This window comes from Grampus griseus, assembly GCF_964374135.1.
Source record: "Grampus griseus genome assembly, chromosome: 5".
In the NCBI taxonomy this organism is placed as follows: Eukaryota; Metazoa; Chordata; class Mammalia; order Artiodactyla; family Delphinidae; genus Grampus; species Grampus griseus.
In genome coordinates this window covers 39952658-39973488 of record NC_138998.1, presented here as the reverse complement: position 1 = coordinate 39973488, position 20831 = coordinate 39952658, and the positions used below count along the sequence as shown (strand labels likewise).

The 20831-nt window shown below is 33.8% G+C and overlaps 1 protein-coding gene across 1 annotated transcript in view; it reads left to right on the top strand.

Annotated features, from left to right (window-relative positions):
• Positions 1-20831, top strand: part of KPNA4 (karyopherin subunit alpha 4) — a 55385-nt gene that overhangs the window by 26741 nt on the left and 7813 nt on the right. Inside the window, exons 3-14 of the mRNA XM_082654566.1 lie at positions 318-407; positions 517-546; positions 641-693; positions 3740-3835; positions 4351-4436; positions 6292-6378; positions 8243-8412; positions 8518-8562; positions 11621-11752; positions 15494-15622; positions 16984-17088; positions 20234-20305. Coding sequence (XP_082510692.1) covers positions 318-407; positions 517-546; positions 641-693; positions 3740-3835; positions 4351-4436; positions 6292-6378; positions 8243-8412; positions 8518-8562; positions 11621-11752; positions 15494-15622; positions 16984-17088; positions 20234-20305 — 1095 coding nt within the window. The remainder of the gene's footprint in view (positions 1-317; positions 408-516; positions 547-640; positions 694-3739; positions 3836-4350; positions 4437-6291; positions 6379-8242; positions 8413-8517; positions 8563-11620; positions 11753-15493; positions 15623-16983; positions 17089-20233; positions 20306-20831) is intronic.

The following is a 20831-nucleotide window of genomic DNA, read 5'->3' as shown; positions in this document are numbered from 1 at the left end:
AAAATGGTTTAGTACTTTTAAATAAATATGTATGTTTGGTTCTGGCTTAAACTATACACTATCTTTTTAAATCAAATTATTTTGTTTTTTAGTTTATTTTTACATTGTTCACGGTTCATTAAAAATGTAATATTTGGGGTTTGGGGCTCAAATTAGTGTTGCTTAAGTGTTTAATTCACAATTTGGTTTAATTTTCTGCGTTTGCATTTTACTTTTAAAAGTCACTTCATGTTTTTTTGTAGGCACAGGACTGCCTAACCTTTGTATGAAAGTATTTAGCTTTTTAAAAATTAACTGAAGTTTTTTTTTTTTTAAAGAATAAAAGAGATGAACATCTCTTAAAGAGAAGGAATGTACCACATGAAGATATCTGTGAAGACTCTGACATAGATGGTGATTATAGAGTGGTAAGTAATTGTTATTCTGGTAATTTAAAAATACCAGTGAAAAATTTTTACATAAATATAGAATTACAAGGTGATTTTTTAACTTAGTTTTCTCTAACTTTTTTCCCAGCAAAATACCTCTCTAGAAGCTATTGTTCAAGTAAGTTGAGTTTCCCCCCCTTTTCATTTGTATTTCTTGGACTTAACAACTAATTACTGTGTATCTGCATCAAAAATTGTTTTGTTTTTTATAGAATGCTTCAAGTGATAACCAAGGAATTCAGTTAAGTGCAGTTCAAGCTGCTAGGTAAGTTAAATTTTAAGGACATATTTTGTAACTTACACAGGAGTTCTCTTTTGGGTTTTCACTATATAGTAGTCCTGTTTCTTATATTAACTTTGATGACAATAAAGAACAGTCATAGACCAACTGAATTTATTTTCAAAATTATTCTCTGATTTAGAGTATTAAAATTAGCAGTTTTCTAAACTCACTAATACATTGAGGCGTTAGTGTGGCTAATAGGTACAAATGCCAGGGAAAAGTTGATTTGACAGGGTATTGCTATAGACTAATAGAAAAACATTATTTATAAAGCTTTTTACCTTTTACTGATTAATAGGTATTTAATTTTATTAAAATTCAGATTCATCAAATCCTACTCAGGTAGCTAATTCTTCTCACAGTCCTCATATTGATCAAACAATGAATTGAATTAAAGCTTACTGTAGCAGTGTACAGGGAAGTACACATTAAGATTTAGGGCTACAGAGACTCCCACTTCTCAGTCAATGTAAGAATATTTAGTTATTTTTGCACATTGTTATAAAACCTATGCACTCATATTTTAAGGGAAAACCAAAAACTTTTTACTGAGACATTTGTATTAATACATAGCTCGGGGAAGACATGGTTGTATCATAGTACAATATAGTGGTTTCTTTTTTTTAAAATTTTATTTATTTTTGGCTGCATTGGGTCTTTGTTGCTGCGTGCGGGCTTTCTCTAGTTGCGGTGAGCAGGGGCTACTCTTCATTGCAGTGCTAAGGCTTCTCATCACGGTGGCTTCTCTTGTTGCAGAGCACAGGCTCTAGGGCGCGTGGGCTTCAGTAGTTGTGGCACATGGGCTCAGTAGTTGTGGCTCGTGGGCTCTAGAGCACAGGCTCAGTAGTTGTGGCGCATGGGCTTAGTTGCTCCGCAGCATGTGAGATCTTCCTGGACCAGGGCTCGAACCCGTGCCTCCTGCATTGGCAGGCGGATTCTTAACCACTGCACCATCAGGGAAGCCCTTTGTTTTTTTATAAATAAAAGAATACCACCCTATGTTGTAATTGTAGGAAAGAGACACTTAAGCAAGAAATTGATTCTAGTTACAGAATTTTAAAGTGAAAAAAAAACTTCACATTTTTATGTAATATCTTATCCAGTGCATGAGTCCCTTTTATGTTTATTAGACTTTCTTACTTTTGCATATTCACTTTAAATGGCCTAGAACACATACGGAAATTATAGAATTAAATGTTGCCCACCACAGGTAGAAGAACTTCTTAGAGAGAACTTTGCTATGTAGGAAGAAAATCACAGAAGTTTTCACATCTCAGAATGGCAAATTAATGTAATAGGAAGAATGATTAAGAAATTGGTACATTATGCTCACCATTGTCAGAGTTGATTATAGTATTGGAGCAGCTCTTCTCAACATGAGTTCTGTAAGATAATTAAAGCCCTAAGGCAGGGGATCTCAAAATATAGTGTGTGGATCCCTAGGAGAGCCTGGGATAACTTAAGGAGGTATTATTTTCACAATAATAATAAGACTTTATTTGCCTTTTTTGTTGTTGTTTTTACTGTGTTAACATTCACATGGATGTTGCAAAAGCAACTGTGGGTAAACTACTGGCACCTTAGCACAGAGCAAGACAGTGTCACCAAACTGATGATACATTGTAGATATTATATGCGCCATTTTACAAAGAAAGAGGGACATTTCTCTTTAAGAATGTCCTCAGTGAAGTAATAAAAAATAATTTCTTTTATTAAATTTGAAACCTTGATTAAGAAAGACTGGGTTGGGCTTCCCTGGTGGCGCAGTGGTTGAGAGTCCGCCTGCCGATGCAGGGGACACGAGTTTGTGCCCCGGTCCGGGAAGATCCCACATGCCACGGAGCGGCTGGGCCTGTGAGCCTGCGCATCCGGAGCCTGTGCTCTGCAACGGGAGAGGCCACAACAGTGAGAGGCCTGCGTACCGCAAAAAAAAAAAAAAAAAAAAAAGAAAGACTGGGTTTATTTCCTGTGTTGTGCAAAGAATCGTACCATTTATTACAGAAAATACTGTGAAGAAGCATGTGGAATAATTCTTGCTTTGTAAGAAGTTTAGAACCTAATCGGGAAGGCAAAACTATATTAAAAATAGTGATGCTCAACAGCGAATGTAGCCATATGCCGTGTATATATTCTCGGAATTCAGAGAGGGTATTTTGAAAACATTTAACTTGAAAAGGTAGAGTTTGAATAGGCAAAAAAGAGAGCATTCCAAGTGTGGGGAATAGGATTTGAAGGACCTAGAAATTAGACTGAAATGGTCGGACAGACAACTGACCTGTTGTTGAATTACAGAGAATAAGATTAGTAGATAAATAAGATGGAGCTAGTTTGTGGAGTGTTATAAAAAACTCAGTCAAGGAGTTTACACTGATAGGGTAGTAAATTAGCAGCCATCACTTGGTTTATATAGGGGAATAATCTGATTAAAGTTGCTTAAACATTGTCTTCATATAGTAGTGCAGGGGATTCAATGGGTGAAGATTTGTGTTAGGCCACATTTAGGATTTGTCAGCTAAAATTGCAGTCTGCCATATGTGTAAATGGGCACTAGGTATTGTTTTACTCTCTAAGCTCCATGAGAGCAAGGATGTGTCTGTCTTATTCACCTTAGTATCTCCAATATCTCTCTGGATATTTTCCTATGTATTGCTGTGTTTATTTCATTTCCTTTAGTTGTTGAGATGAGAATGTTGTTGAGCTTTTATGACCTTTGATTTGGTATATAGAGTAGAATGAAGAACTGGACACTAGTATCAGCTATAAACTTGTACCAGCATCCTATCTGCTTTTGTCCTAACTTAAAAAAAAGTGGTTCATGTCTTACCATTTTTTCCTAATTATTACTAATCTCTGTAAATTTATAAATTAATTTATAATAGAGAAAAGGTTGCATTATGTAAATTTAAAAAGTAGCTTGCAGGGAGAGTATTTGTGCCAAATATTCAGTTTATTGTAATATATCAAATGTGAATTTGAATTTAATTATATGTCATTAAGTTCATAAGGGGTATGTTTATATCTCTTATAGGAAGCTTTTGTCCAGTGATCGAAATCCACCAATTGATGACTTAATAAAATCTGGAATATTGCCTATTTTAGTCCATTGTCTTGAAAGAGATGACAAGTAAGTACATTATTTTAAGAAATAATTTAGGATGTATCCTTTGCAGAAGATAAGATTTTCTCGTAGTTAGTTTGGTCTTTAAAGAAAAAAAAAGGGGGCTATAAGGTGGAGTTGAGAAGCCAAAGTAAAAAACAGTGTAAGGAATGTTTATACCAAGAGAGGAAAGTAAAGACCAAATGGGAACTTGCGAATGATATATTTAACTTTTAAGCTTTGAAAATTGGCAAGAACTAGTTTAGCCAGATAGGTACTTGAGAAAACTGTTCGGGTAATAATGTGCAGGTATCTTAATAAAGAGTTCTTACTAAAAATAAGGACACCTGAGGAGGTTGTATGCTTTTTATACTGAAGAGATATTTTAAATAGTCATTGGAAGTTTAAAAAAAAGTACTGGGTGCATAGATCTTTTGAATAAAAATATGTAATACTTTTAAAATGCTAGGGGGAGGAGTGGTTGGTGGATATTTGGGCCAATGTAGAAATTCCTGCTGTTTAAAATTATTTGTTTTTTGTAGTCCTTCTTTACAGTTTGAAGCTGCATGGGCTTTGACAAACATTGCGTCTGGAACCTCTGAACAAACTCAAGCAGTAGTTCAGTCCAGTAAGTTGGTTATTAAGAGACAAAATTGTGATTTTCAAAAAAAGTTAATTAAAAAACTCAATGCTTTTCCTAAAAGAATAGAGCTGTTTATATTATAAAGTAATTAAGTATTTTGAATTCAGTAACAAATAAGGTAGTTGAAATAGGCCAACTCAGGTATGTTACTTTGATCACCTTGTCCCATTGACTGACATTTTCTATTTCCAAAAATTCATTTGATTCTAAATCTGAAAACATTTTGTAATTATAGTAGTAGTTACATTATTGTGTTTATAGGACATTACAGAAATAAAGGTGTTTTTCCTGTTGGCATACTACCTGTTGGACACTGTTAATGAGATGTCCATTATACATTTTAAAGAAATCTTCTTTTATAAAGTGGTCCTACTTTAGAGAATGGCTTGAAATTTTTTTTCATTGTTATTATAGGATTGGTTGTTTTTTATGTTCCAAGAAATGTAAGTGGGAAATAATTATTGAAAGTAATAACTTGAATTATTTTCATTAGTACTATTTGATTCTTCTACTAAACAAAGAAATTAATAATTTTAAAGAAGGTACTTTCAGAATCCCCTTCAAATATGTAAGCAGTATCCTTGTCTAATAAGCCTGTTAAAATCTTAAGCACTGTCAAGATTTTGAAAGGGAACAAAAGTGTTATCCAGTGAGGATTTTATTATATAGACACTTGTATTATAATATTACATAGAAAAGATAATTTCCTTAAATTATAATAAAACTGATTAATTTTGGGTTCAGGTGATTTTGGGGTTTGGTTTTTTTGGTCTTGCTTTGTATAGTTGACTGTTTAGTTAATTTTATGATCTCAAGACAATGTCTTAATCCCTCTTCTTTTCTCTTTTGTGTTCGTTAAAGATTAGAAAGAGGCTTAGAATTTGTTTTAACACTGCTAGTCTGTCTTAATATACCAAAAGTAATGGATAAATGAATTACTTTTTACTATAAGTAAGCATGATTGATCTACATGTACTCAAATAGTATTTTTCAGAGCAATATCAGAGGGAAGAAAAGAAATAGAAGAATCATTTGTTCAGTGCAGTATTATTCTGTTAAACATCTCTTTGTTTTTCCTTGTGTTAAGCAACAGAATCATTTTCTGATTCAAAAGGTCTCACGTGGCACAGGAATCACTGGCCTGGCTAAAGACCCATATGATGTTATTTTAAATTTCTATATTCAAAAGTTATTTTAATAATTGGAGTTTTTTTCAGATTTGAAGCTAATGCTAATCTATAAGGAATTAATTTCTTAAAATTGGAATTAAATCCGGTTTTAACTGGGGATGAAATTTTATCAGCTTAATTTGACATTTGTTGTCTGTGTGTTAAAACTGTCACTTTGATGATGAATAGTCTGCTAGCTGGAAATTTTCCACTACCATTATTCTAATGAAAATCATTTAATGAAGATATATTTTAAATATATATATATATATATATATTTTTTTTTTTTTTTTTTTTTTTTTTTGCTGTACGCGGGGCCTCTCACTGCTGTGGCCTCTCCCATTGCGGAGCACAGGCTCTGGACGCGCAGACTCAGCGGCCATGGCTCACGGGCCCAGCCGCTCCGCGGCATGTGGGATCTTCCCGGACCGGGGCACGAACCCGTGTCCCCTGTGTCGGCAGGCGGACTCTCAACCACTACGCCACCAGGGAAGCCCTTAAATATATTTTTGATAGGTTTCTTTCTTTTGGGATTTCAGCAAAGAAACAAGTTTGATTTTTGGTTTAGATTATAGTGTTTTCAACCTTTTTCCTTTCAATTTTATTGAAATATAATTGATATATAACAGTATCTTCAAATTTAAATGATAGCTTATGTTTTCCTCCTTCAGATGCTGTTCCACTTTTCCTGAGGCTTCTCCATTCACCCCATCAAAATGTCTGTGAGCAAGCAGTGTGGGCATTGGGAAATATCATAGGTTTGTCTAAAACTTGTAATACTAGTCCAACAATCATTGTTATGTACTGTGTAATAAAAATGACTACTAGTAGTTGAAAAGAAAAAGCAATTTGCCTTTTTTAGTACTAGTTTTTACGAACTAGTTTACAGAAATTACAGCTGTTTAAAGTATAAACCCATAGTAAACAGAATGAACATTTTTGTTGCTTGTGATACCAGTATATCTCTTTGTATATAGTCAACTCTTAACTATTTGAATAATTATGAAATATGTATGTGATTTAGGTATTTTCCTCTTTCTCCTTTATTATGTTGGTCCATTTTATTCCTCAGCTCTCTTACTATCCTAGGAAATAATAAGAAAAAAGGAGGAGGCAAAACATAAACCAAAATTTTTCTCTAATAGCAGTTCTGAGAAGAATCTAAATTGAAATTTTTTATATCTCTTGTGGATTTTAGTGCAATGAAGTATAGTAATGTTATCCACTGTCATCATGAGGTCATCATCATACATGTGGTATCTGTACCTTATAGGCAGTCTCATTAAATGTTGACCACCATGATTGCCATACCTTCAGGTTTTTTCTGATAAATAATTGTAGGAAGAATAATTAAAGACAATTCCAGTATTTCAAGAATTTGTTTTTTAACTACAACCTAACTTCACCCAAAGCCAAAAATTCAAAAATCTGTCCTCCAGTGGAGAATGGAAAAAATCTGCAGTCTGAACTGTATTGTGTACCATGATGTTAAAAGTTATTTTTGCCACAGATTTTTTTATTTTTGCGTAGAAGTAATCAGTTTTGCTCTGATATACCTCCTCTTTATTACCCTTTTGGGGGCCAAGATGGAAGGTAAGGTATGGTTAGTGCTCCACAATTGCGAGTTTTCAAATGGGAGAATTTCCCTATAAACTGTTCTTGGCATATGGTATATTACTGTTAGGAATGCTATCGTTTGTATATCCAGAGTCCCTCACTTTTATACCAAATTGTAGATTTAGAACTGTTAGTACAACATCTTGATCTTTGGCTTTTAATTCCAGTGACATTTTAGAATTAATTAGAATACATGGTTGCAAAAAGAACAAGCATTTTATCTTCAGATACCACAGTGCAGGGCAAAGTGTTTTCACTTACGGAATGTAATACTTCAGTGTGGCTTTCATACTACAAATTATAGTGATACTCTAGATAGAGGAAATTAAATTTGGCACTTTTCTCTAGGGCAGTGATTCTCAAACTCTAGCCTGTTATCAAAATTATATTAAGGGCTTGTTAAAACAGAATCCTGGACCCACAGAGTTTCTGTTTCAACAGATTTGGGATAGGGCCCCAAAATCACTATGGGAACCACTGATCTAGGGGTATTGGTTCCCTCTCCCCTGCCTTTTTGAGACATAGTTTCTAAGTGTATAGAGTAATTTATAGTTAATACTCTATGCTTTGATATTAGATCATCAGTATAAATTCTACAAATATTTTTTCTGTAATGGTATTTCAATATATCTCTTTTTATAACGTGAAAGTTTCTTAAACTTAGAGTACCATTGAGAGAGAAGAGAAAAAGCAAGAATTCTGTGTTCACAAAGTACTTTAAAGCCTTACTGAGGCTTTTAGATGGCATAAAAACATTTTAGATGGCATAAAAACATTTTAGGGTGAACAGCATATAAACCTGAATACATGAATAATGCGCAAAAAAATCTTAGTACCTTATCTTGCTTCTCTTGACTCAAAGAACTAGGTTATTATTGTCTAAAACTATCACATAAAACAAAATAGTGTACTTGGTTCAAATACAGGAAGTAGCATATTGAACCCAGTGCTTTACGTTTTCTGAGTTGCTTATTGTATTGAATTAATAAATCCTTCTTCCTACAGGTGATGGGCCACAGTGTAGAGATTATGTCATAAGTCTTGGAGTTGTGAAACCTTTACTTTCCTTCATAAGTCCATCTATTCCTATAACATTCTTAAGAAATGTTACTTGGGTTATGGTCAACTTATGTCGCCACAAAGACCCACCACCCCCAATGGAAACCATTCAGGAGGTAACAAGTATTTTTGTTTTTGTTTTCCTTTAAAGTAAAGTAGATACCATTATGTGTATGTTTTTATCTGTGTATATTTTAAAATCTATATATTTCTCTCTTCAGATTCTTCCAGCTCTTTGTGTTTTAATTCATCACACAGACGTAAATGTGAGTAAATGCTTCCCGTCATATATTTTTATATGTATATATGGTTAGGGCTTATCCCTATGACACAGGGGAGAAAATGACATTATGTCAGTGCACTCTATCAAATTTTTTCATTTCAGGAGCTGCAATACATAGTTTGGTATTTTATATTTTCTCTGTGTTTACCCATATCACAGTATGTAATTTCAGTGAAGAAATCAAGCCTGTTATTTTGGTCTGGGCAGTAATGTATGTGCATATATTATATATTAGTGTTGTGAAAACTGGCATTGGAAGTTCTTAAAGTTGCCAGTTAGTAATCTCTCTCACTAAGATTTTATCTTTGATTGTTCATGAGCTTCTTATGAAAGCTCATTTTGACAGCTGGCCATTGAGAGAACACTTACACCTAGTGGTATTATTTTTCGAAAGGTAAAAAAGAGAAATATTTGTGCCTTTATGCATGGGTTTGTATTCATATACCATTCTTACACCAAACCATGAATATCAGTTGCTCTTTAATTTCATTTTTACTCTATTAATTCATTTATAATGACTTTGGTAATGGCTTCACTTGGTGTAGAGATAATTGAGTATACAAACAAAAAGGAAACAAATCAGTGCAGACTAGATTTTAAACATAATAAATATATCCTACTCATACTAACACAGAGAGCAAAGGAGAAAGCAACTCAGGAAGTATGAATGAGTGGGAAACTGCCATAACTGCTTATAAATTCAGTCTAGCCTTTATTGTGTTAGAAGAGCTAGGAATATAATGGGTAAAAGAAAATCACATGGATAAAACTCATAGTAACAATCAGAACCTTGTGTAGTTCTTTAAAAACACAGTTTGGTATGATCACTGTCTGACAAGCTGCTTCATTCCTTCACAGTTTCTAGGGTATTAATACCCTTTTGCCAGGATCTCTGTAAAGACATGGAGCAAATTAAAGTTAGAATTATACTACATCAAGCAGTGACATAATGTGCTTGATTTATTCATTAGATGAACATGATCTTTGTCCTAAAGATATTTTTTCTAGCTCCAGATAGTCTAGGGTGTTTAAAAAACAAACAAGCAAAAAAACCACACATGTAAACAAATTTTGGTTTTGGCTTATTATAGCCAAATTCTTTTTTTTTTTTTTTTTTTTGCGGTATGCGGGCCTCTCACTGTTTTGGCCTCTCCCATTGCGGAGCACAGGCTCTGGATGCGCAGGCTCAGCGGCCATGGCTCACAAATTCTTTGATTAAATTACAGTTTTTTGTATTTTACTTTTATTAAAAGATTTCCAAGAAAGATTAATCTCAAAGTTTACAACTCTTCTGGAAAACTAGACATCTTGGTTGACCTTATTCAGAGATGTATTGTGTTCTTTCCACTTGTTTACCCCAATCCATTTGAGATTGTAACTGTTTTTCTTGCTCTTGATATATCTTGAATTTCTCAAGCCAGTTTGCATTGTTCTTTTTTAGTAGCATTAGTAATATTGTTTACTAAACAATAATGTTTACTAAAAATGAAATCTTCTTAGGTTAACACTTAGGAGCAAGTTCTTAAATCAGGCCATCAAAGAAATAAAAAAAATAAAATAACGAAACTGCTTCCACAAACCATAAGTGAAACATTGAAATTACACTCTGGTTGTAATTAGTAAACTTATCATAGACTTTGCTGACATAAAAAGTGCATATGAGATCAGGTCTGATTTAAATTATGATTTTGATGTGAGCATACTAATGACATGTTTAGTATTGGGCCTTTTTAAAAAAGTATATCTGGATTTTACATACAGTCATGCACAAAGTAACTTGAAGTTTTTTTGCCTATGTCAGCAAATTTTGGCAAAAAAAAAGTTACTTTTGTAAGTTGAAATTTAGTTGTCTCACATATTTTGATACCACTTTATGTGTGTGAATTTTTCATTTGGTGTCTTCTTTTTACGTTAAAAATATCCATAGTGCTTTCTTGAATTTCTGAAAGGAAAAATGGCAAAGTGCTATTTTCTTCTAGGAGCTTCTTGGATGTTTTAAACATATCATTGATTTAGAATTTAAAGGTTTCAGACTTCTCTGGTTTGTCTTTTGACACAGAGTTCATATTCCAGAAAAGCTTTCGGAAGTAAAGTTTCAGGCACAATTATTTAATACTGTGTCTTTGTCAATAATTGTATTATTTAGCAGTTTAACAGTTGTTTGTCATTCTTCGTTTTGACCATAACTTCTAATTAGGACTTCACATACAAAGAAAGAAGAAACACAATGGCCTGTTGCACTTTGAAATATAATCATTATAAGTTAATTACAGAGGCTTTTTTTTTTTTTAAGTACTTTTGGCACCTGATGTAAATTATAGTTTTGTTTGTTTGGTTGGTTTTTTGGGGGTTTTTTGTTTGTTTTTTTTTTGTTTTTTAAACTAGAACATGTTTTTTGATTATAGATCTCACAAGTTGACCTATGGTTGCTTTTAATGTCTTGATCTGCAGCTGTGGGAGATTCCTATTTGGGAAGTTGCCTCTGGTTTTATAAGGCAAAGCATACTGGTTGGAAAAGATGAAAGTACTATAATCCTAATACTGGAGTATTGGCTTTAGACCTAGCAACATGGTATTGGTGCGAGAACACCTTGAATATATTCATCTAGCCCAGATGCTTTGAACCACCTTGTATGTTGGATACATATACTCTTTCCAACTACATGCGTTTATCACAATGTCCTTGGACCTAGTATCCCTCAATCTGAGCATTCGGGAAAGAGAATGTCTTTTTCTCATATTTTATGTGCTATGTAGTGTGTTTGTATCTTTGTGAGTTAAGAGTGGATACCAATCTGTGAACAAGATCATAATTAACCTAAATATCCTAAATATGGCTAGAAGATAAGATGCACACACTTGATATAGACGTTCATAGATAATGATGCTTAATATAATAGAGAAGATTGATTCCAGTGAATTTAGGTGAGAGAAAAGGGAAGAAAGAAGATAGTAGAACAATCATAGGTTAGTCCATATGGTTAAGAATTTTTGAAATGAGAAAATATTCAAAGACTATTTGAATTCTTTTTATTCATTAGATATTGGTAGATACGGTCTGGGCCCTCTCTTACCTTACTGATGCTGGCAACGAACAGATACAGATGGTAATAGACTCTGGAATAGTCCCTCATTTGGTTCCTCTGCTCAGCCACCAGGAAGTTAAGGTTCAGGTGAGTTCTTTATTGATAAAAGCATGTCACTGTGTGCTTTAAGTGTGACATTTGAACATGGGTAATGTCAATAGTGTAAAGTGTTTTTTTAGCCTAATAACAACATATCTGTGATGAAAAGAGTGAGTTATTATATCCCCATTTTAAAGATGGAGAAAATGAGATAGATTACTACAAGAACCTCCTCCTCCCCACCCCCCAAACCCCCCCAAAAAAGCCAAGTTGACTTCTTTGTAAATTACTGATTTCTAACGCAGACCAGGGCAGTTCATATAGCAACTTGGATAGCATCTGAAACAAGTACTGATTATTTTTCCTACTTTTCCTATTTTTCTTCTTCCACTCTCCTGCTCCTTCCCCCACCCCCCTCCCCCCAACAGCTGTCCTTTTTTATTCTCCTTCACTGCACCTGGCAAGTTTAGTTAATGCTTAGCTTCACTGGCACTGTGATAAAGGCTTTGTACTGAAATGTGCTGCTTAGGGGTTTCCTAAATTGTCTTCTCTCAGTTATTTAAAATTTTTTTCTTTAATTTTGTTTTGTTTTATTATTTTAAAATCCTTCCATGTAAATATTTATCCCAAAGAATCTGCATCTAGAAAGAGCCAAAAAAGAGAAGGTGAGAAGTTCACACAAATATTATAAGCAGTAGTATAAGTAGCTGTCAAACTACGGTGGTAAAGGGAGATGCAGCAAGCAGCAAGCTCTCCCTGTCCTTCTGAGGTAAATAGCATGCTTTAATCTTAGAATGACTAAGAGCCTATAAAGCACAATAATAGCATAAGGAAAACTGTTAACCTGATTCACTATTTCTCAACCATGGCTGGACAATAAAATCAGCAGTGGGAAGCCTAAAGAAAAAAATTAGTGTATTTCCCTTGCTCTACTCCTAGAAATACTGTTTCAGTAAATCTGGATATTTCCTAGAAACCTGGGCTTTAAAAAGCTCTTTAGGTTATATTCATGTACTGTCAAAATGGAGACTCACTGCTATAAAATTTAAAGCACTTTAAAGAAAAGAGGGAACACTTAGCTAAATTCAGAAGAATTGATTATAGAATAAGTTGTCATTTAGGGTTATTTGTGGTTTATTTTAAATATTCCTACTAGATTCTTACGAAGTTTGCATTTCTTAAGTGTGGTACTTATGTCTTGGTATAGGTTTTTGGTTTGCATTTTGTTTTTGTTTTTTTCAGAATGCATCTTCAGTTTTAATACTGGACTTTATTGAGAAAATAGGGCTTGGACTTTCACTTGAGCCAGCTCTCAAGGAAAGTTATGTTCTGTACTTTACCTGGTAACTAATAGAGATTTTTAAAAACTTTTTCAACTTTCATGCCATAATTTAGGAACATAGAAAGAATAATGTAATGAACTATGTAGATTTCCTCTATATCTCTACTTCCCCACCAAATTATTTTGATACATATTCCAGATATCTAATTTCACTCAGGTTGCATCTCTAAAAAGTAAGGCTATTTTTTTTAACATATCCACCATACCAATAATTAGAGCACTTTAGGAAACCGTAATGTTAAAATCCAATCAGTATCTGAATTTTACTTATTGCCTCATTTTTTTTTTTCACAATTTGACCAAATCAGTATTCAAACAAGGTCAACACATTGCATGTGGTAGCTATGTCTTTATGTTTCTGTTACTCTACAACTTTCTTCTCCTTTTTTTCTTTCCCATGTTAAATTTACTTGTTAAAGAAGCTAGGCCACAACAAAACGTTTTTGAAAGAAGTTGAACAAGACCTAAATTAGTGGAAAGACATCCATGTTCGTGGATTGGAAGATTCAGTATTATTAGGATGGCAGTGCTTCCCAAATTTATCTACAGATTAAATGCAATTCCTGTTAAAATCCATATGGAAATGCAATGGACCCAGAAATAACCAAAACAATCTTGAAAAAGAACCAAGTTTGGGGACTTCTCACTTCAAAACTTGACTACAAAGCTAGAGAAAACAAAACTTTGTGATTCTAGCATAAGGATAGACATATTGATCAGTGAAATAGAATCAAGAGTCTAGAAATAAACTTACACATTTTTGATCAATTGATTTTCAACAAGGGTGCCAAGAAAATTCAGTGAGCAAAGAATAGTCTTTTCAGCAAATGGTGCTGAGGCTACTGGATATCCATATGTAAAAGAATGAAGTTGGAACCCTACTTCACACCATATTTTTAAAAAATTAACTCAAAATGAATCAAACAGCTTAATGTCACATTCAGAAGTATAAACCTCTTAGAAGAAAACACAGGCATAAATCTTCATAACCTCAGATTAGGCAGTAGTTTCTTAGATATGACACCACAAGCAACTAAGGAAAAAATAGATAAATTGGACTTCCAAAATTAAAAACTTCTAAGGAATCAAGAAAGTGAAAAGACAACCTACAGAATGGAAGAGAATGAATGCAAATCATATATATGAAAAGGTATTAGTGTCCAAAATACATAAAGAACTCTTAAAACTCAACAAAAAAAAATGACAACCCAATTTTAATATTTATTTATTTGGTTGTGCTGGGTCTTAGTTGCAGCAAGTGGGCTCCTTAGTTGTGGCATGTGGGCTCTTAGTTGCGGCTCGAGGGCTCCTTAGTTGTGGCATGCGTGTGGGGTCTAGTTCCCGACCAGGGATCAAACCCAGGCCCCCTGCATTGGGAGCGTGGAGTCTTAACCACTGCACCACCAGGGAGGTCCCAGCAACCTAATTTTAAATGGTTTAAAAATTTTAATGTTCTCCAAAGAAGGCATACAGATGGTCCATAAGCACATACGAAGATGTTCAACATCCTTAGTCATTAAGGCAAAGCAAATCAAAGCCACAGTGAAGTACCATTTTATACCCACCAGGATGGTATAATCAAAAAGACAGTAACAAGTGTTGGCAAGGATGTAGAGAAAGTACAATCCTCATACATTGCTGGTAGGAATGTAAAATGGTACGGCCTCTTTGGAATATAGTTTAACAGTACCTGGAAAAGTTAGACGTAGAGTTATTATATGACCCAGCAATTCCATTTCCAGGTATATACCCAAGGGAACTGAAAACATATTCCCACAAAAGCTTTTGTATTATCTTATTTTCTTTATGGCCATAATTACTATCTAAAATTATCCTTCATACTTTCTTGTTTATTGGCTGTTTCCTCTTACAATAATGGAAGCTCCATAGGAGATGGGTTTATGTCTGTCCTATTCACTCCTCTGTTCCTAAATCAGTGTCTGACACAACTTGCTCAAAAAGGATAGGTAGGCATGAATGCATAAAGATATCTTTCATAACCTGGGGCTTCCCTGGTGGCGCAGTGGTTAAGAATCCGCCTGCCAATGCAGGGCACATGGGTTCGAGCCCTGGTGCGGGAATATCCCACATGCCGCAGAGCAACTAAGCCCGTGCGCCACAACTGCTGAGCCTGCGCTCTAGAGCCCGTGAGCCACAACTGCTGAGCCCACATGACACAACTACTGAAGCCCATGCACCTAGAGCCTGCCCTCCGGACAAGAGAAGCCACGGCAGTGAGAAGCCCACGCAGCAATGAAGAGTAGCCCCCGCTCCCTGCAACTAGAGAAAGCCCGCGCACAGCAGTGAAGACCCAATGCAGCCAAAAATAAATAAAACAAATTTATATAAAATATATATATATATCTTTCATAACCTGCCTAACATACCTTTGTGGTAATAAGTGATTCATATAGAACAACATCTCATTAAATCTTTTTATGTTTCAGACAGCAGCACTTCGAGCTGTGGGCAACATTGTTACTGGAACTGATGAGCAAACACAAGTAGTTTTGAACTGTGATGCTCTTTCACACTTCCCCGCACTTCTGACACATCCCAAAGAGAAAATTAATAAAGTAAGTATTTTTAAATACTATTTAATAATTAGCATATAAAGTAGCCATTTTCATTTGCAAAATTAAAGACTCAAGTGTCTTTAATACCGTTTATTAACATAAACTGTCATTTAGACATTAAGAGAAAGTATTTTACTCTTTATGACATGGATTGGTACATGATTTTCCATATATAAAACCGATTGTAAACAGTGCACATTTGGCTCTCTTGGAAATGATGAAATAGAGATAATTGGGTGTTGAATGTTGTATGATTGGAAGATTTTAATACGTAAGTTAAGTAATCTAAGTTTAATATTTTTTAGCTATTTGATAGAGTGTGTGTGCATGTGTGTGTGCTTGTGGAGGCTATGAAAAGGGGGCACTGACTGGTGATGCTGACGTTGGAGTGCATCTGAGGCTGTTGTAGAAATACATGGGTTGTTGATTACAACATTGCCGATGATTATAACCCAAGAACAGCTCACCTAAGTAGCCTAGCACCCTAAAATCTCTAACAGGTTCATTAAACGTGATCCTGTGATCTGATCCAAAAGAGCCTACTGCACACTAGGAGTAAAACTTGTTTACTACTTTTTTAAAATAGAGAAAATGTTTCCCTTTAGTAAATTCATATGTTTAATAAGTTTATTAACTTTGGTAAATTATAGCAATATCCTACATAGGACATTAGGCAGATATTTTGTCTTATTTCATTCTGTGTTTTTAGTATGCATTTATTGTCTATGAAAAAAAAAAGACTTGTAATCAACTTGGTAGAAGTAGCACATTGTGGTGTAAAGGGTAGCATAAAAAGATCATTAAGGTAGACCAATAAAGCTGTCAAACATCTGGTTCCACTTTAACTCTTGAGAGAGATGGTGCAATGAATGACTATTACAAATAAGTATACTAAAACAATCCACTATTTCAGTTTTTGTGTCTCCATTATCATGAATAATTGAGAGATTTATCTACTTTGGCTACGACTCAATCAGAACAGAAGAGAGAATAAATAAAGCACGCTATGTGAGGAGGATGCTGAATCTCCTTTACAATTGTTTTAGGATTTGTATTTGTATTGCAGCTCATCAGTTCCTTAGTATTTGTTCAGCCAAGCTTCTTTTGAGTCTTAGTGTTTGGGAACATTGCTTTCAAGAATTTTTTAGAAGGGTTAGTTCATTATAACTTAGACTAGGGTCATTAGCAATTTGTCCAAAGAAAAATATGGAAAGGGGATAGAGGAATTCATATTCCTAAATTTTTTATTATGGAACATACTCCATAAAATCATTTGGACGTTGTAGTGAATGTGCTTTTTCCTAGTTCAGCTGCAGATTTTATTTTTTAATGAGAAATATTGAAAGGATCTTGTTCTACAGGAAGCAGTGTGGTTCCTCTCTAACATCACCGCAGGAAATCAGCAGCAGGTTCAGGCAGTAATTGATGCCAATCTTGTACCAATGATAATACACCTTTTGGATAAGGTAAGAAAGTCATATTGTATGTTCTGTGTAAGAGGAAAAGAATTATATGAATATATATTTTTCTGTTTAATTACAACCTATACAATGGCATGAGTAGTACAGTAAAATAGTATTAATATTAAAACGTTCAAGCATTTTTTATATACAAGAGATAGTTCCTTTTAGAAACCCCTGGCCCTTTTTCTATATCATTCTTTTGTCAAAATTACCATTATCCTGAAGTTTATTAAAAATTCATATTACTACTACTGACTATAAATGCTTACATATTGTACCAAGCACTTTACATATATTACTTTATTTCTTTATTACTGTAACTCTGTGAGGTTAAGAATTATTCCCATTTGACAGATGAAGAAACTATGGTATAGACAAATAAATTGCCCAAGATCAAACAGTGTGCTATTTAATCATACGCCATATCATTGCATGCTTACATTAATGTTTGGGAAAGAGACAGTTTAAAGTGTCCACTCACAGCATGAGGATTTTTTTCTCAACACTGATCTGTTAATTAAAGAGAGGATATCTCGATCTTCTTTTCTTCCATGTTTCCTACAAACTGGTAGTAGAGGCTAATTTCCTATAAACTGGTAGATCGGGTTCAATCATGCACTAATGATTCACATGAGGAGAAACATTCTATCTGTTTGTCCTACATTTAGTGATATTTAGATTAAGTCAGCTCAGACGTTATCAGCCTGTTCCAGCCAATTATTATAAAGTTATTCATCATTCTTTCACATAATGGTTTTTCGGCAGTCATGATGATCATTACCTAGATCACTTATACTAGGAACTGCAAAATGATGACTTTGTAATTCTGCCATTCTTTATGTATTAGCCATGATTCTTCAATAAAGAAGAAAAAAGAGCTTTTCCCTATCAACTGTTGGTTTACTCTAAAACATATTTCATATAGGAAAGGCAAGACAAATGTTTGATCCCTGCTCATTATCACTGTTTTTAGAATGACATGGTTCCCTAATGACCTCAAAAGGAGACGAGTGTAAAGTTTTTAGTGTCATTAAGGAAATTATGGATTTACATATGTGTATATTTTTTATATAAGTTTTAGTCCTTTGTAGCTATTCTTTCTGACGTTCAGGTTGTCCCTGACCAATGGGAACCTCTTAAATTTGGTGCCTGTGTCTTTTTTACATCACTGCAGTAGTTTTTGAGAGCTTCCTACCTTTTGGATGTGATATGATTCCCAGGCTTACCTTGTATATTTCCTGATCTACGCCTGGAATTAACTATTTTCCAGGGTGTCGTGGTTCCTTTTTGTAACAAATGGTATTTAAAGATCATAGTTCAGGTACTAAGGATAATCATTGCTATAAGGTTGTCGTGGTATGTAGGCTTGAATGAACAAAATAGGTGACCTTTTTTTTTTAAGAAAGTGAAAAATATGCATATTGTAATTTTATGAACATGAGATTCATAAAAAACAAATCATGAATGAAAGGAAGCTATCAGATATTACTGGGTATTTAAGATAGCAGTGTTTTTATTTTTACTTCTTCGATTTTATATTTTTATCTCTTTTATGCTAGAAATCTTCCAAAAACATGAACATAATTATTTGAGTTATATATTGAGATATATAATATAAAATCTATCAAAATAACAAGACTACATTGACACTAACAACATGATTACTCCACTTTTGAGATTTCCTTGAGGACTTCTTTGTCTTTAGGATGTATTCCATCAATGGTGTACTTAAAAATAATGTCACTTGAAATAATTCCTGTTATGTGTGGTTAACATATACAGCTTGATATACAGTTAGGTTATTTCTGTTTGTTTTTTATTTGGGGGAATTACTTTAGGTTTTGTTTTTTATTTTTTTATTTTTGGCCACACTGTGTGGCTTGTGGGATCTTAGTTCGCCAACCAGGGATAGAACCTGGGCCCTCAGCAGTGAGAGCACGGAGTCCTAACCACTGGACCACCAGGGAATTCCCTTGTTTTTTATTTTGTTGTGGTTATATGAAGCATTTATAGTTTCCAAGTAAAAAATACGTACTTTGTTTTCAAGGTACGTACACAGAGGTCTAACTTCTGTTTCTGTCCATTCCTCCCTGTTCTTTCCCTTCCTTTACAGATGATCATTTTTATTAGTTTTTGGTTTATTCGTCTATTGTTTATACTTTAAATATAAGGAAATGCCTATGTAAAGTTTTTTTCCATGTTTTTTTTCAGGTTGTATTTAGGATTACTGGATCTACAAATAGACACATATGTAAATTTGCTATATAATGCCCATCCACCTCTAGAAAGATTGTCCCGTTTTACACTCCTGCCAGTCTCACCAACACATATTTGGGATTTCTCAATCTGATAAATAAGAGTAGATATCCCACTGCAGTTTTTCTTTTTTTGAAGTATAATTGATTTACAATGTTGTGTTAATCCACTTCAGTTTTAATTTTCATTCTTATTTACATATTCTTTTCTTAATACATCCTAAGCATTTTTCCAAGTTGCTAGTCATCTTAACATTAGTGGCTGGTTATTATTTTATTATTTAGATTTGCTATAATTAGTTATTCCTCTGTTGTTTAAGTTGCTTTTACTTTCTGACTCTTATGTGCTGCTAAGACATTATATGGAAAGATACATATTACTTTGTTTTGAATTATTTGCTTGGTAAATTCTGAAAGGTGAGATTACTAAATCATATATATGACTTTTTAAATGAATTTTAAATTTATTTTATCAATTTATATTTGAAAGACAATATATGAGGGTAATGGTTTTATGACAGTCTCATTAATGGTGGGTATTTTCATTTTTAAAACTTTATGTGTTTAAAAGGATACCTTACCCTGACATTTCTTTGATTAAAGTACAATTGTATATTTCCTTTTTTTTTTGACTGATTTTATTTTATCATTGACTTCATTTAATCTGATATTACTGAACAGCAATATCAAGTCAATTTGTTGCCGGTAAAGTTCACAAAAAGGAATCTCCATTTGTTTAGGGTAATTTGAGTTCAAAGCCTTATCTTTATTATATGTATATAGAAAGGCTAGAAGAAAACCTAGGGGAATAAGCAGTTGAAAAATCATTTCAGAAAACACCTTTTCCAGTTTACCCTATATTGCAATTTGTATTCTTTACTTTGCTTTTACAGGGAGATTTTGGCACTCAGAAAGAAGCTGCATGGGCCATAAGTAACTTAACAATTAGCGGAAGGAAAGATCAAGTAAGTTCAGCTCTTATTTATTTCTCAAAACTGATAAAATAACAGTACCAATAATTCTAAGATTTAGATTTTAGTAAATCATAATTTAAGATAATAGCAAGATAACAGGCATTCTGTGATACATAAAAGTGTCACCTTGACTTCCTTTAGTTATATTTCGTAGATGTGAAGTGTTTTCTTTCTTGGCCTACAAGAATTTTCTAATCCGTGGTAAGATGAAGCACTTACGGTCAGGGTTGTTTTTTTTGTTTTTTAACAGTGTTAAGAAAAAAACAAGACTTTTTAGGTTAATAGGGCAGAATGAAACTGCCTCACAGATTCTCCTTACAAATGAACAACAACAAAAATTATCTGGCAGCAAATCAAACAAGGAACTAAACTCAGCCAAAAAGCTGGGACTAAGAACTAGGGTGAACAATGTGAGGTGCCTAGGGCATAAAATATAAAGAGGCACTTACTCTCACAGTTGTGCAGGTGACAAAGCTTAACATTATGCCAACTGGCGAAAGAAAATGAGTTTTAAAGG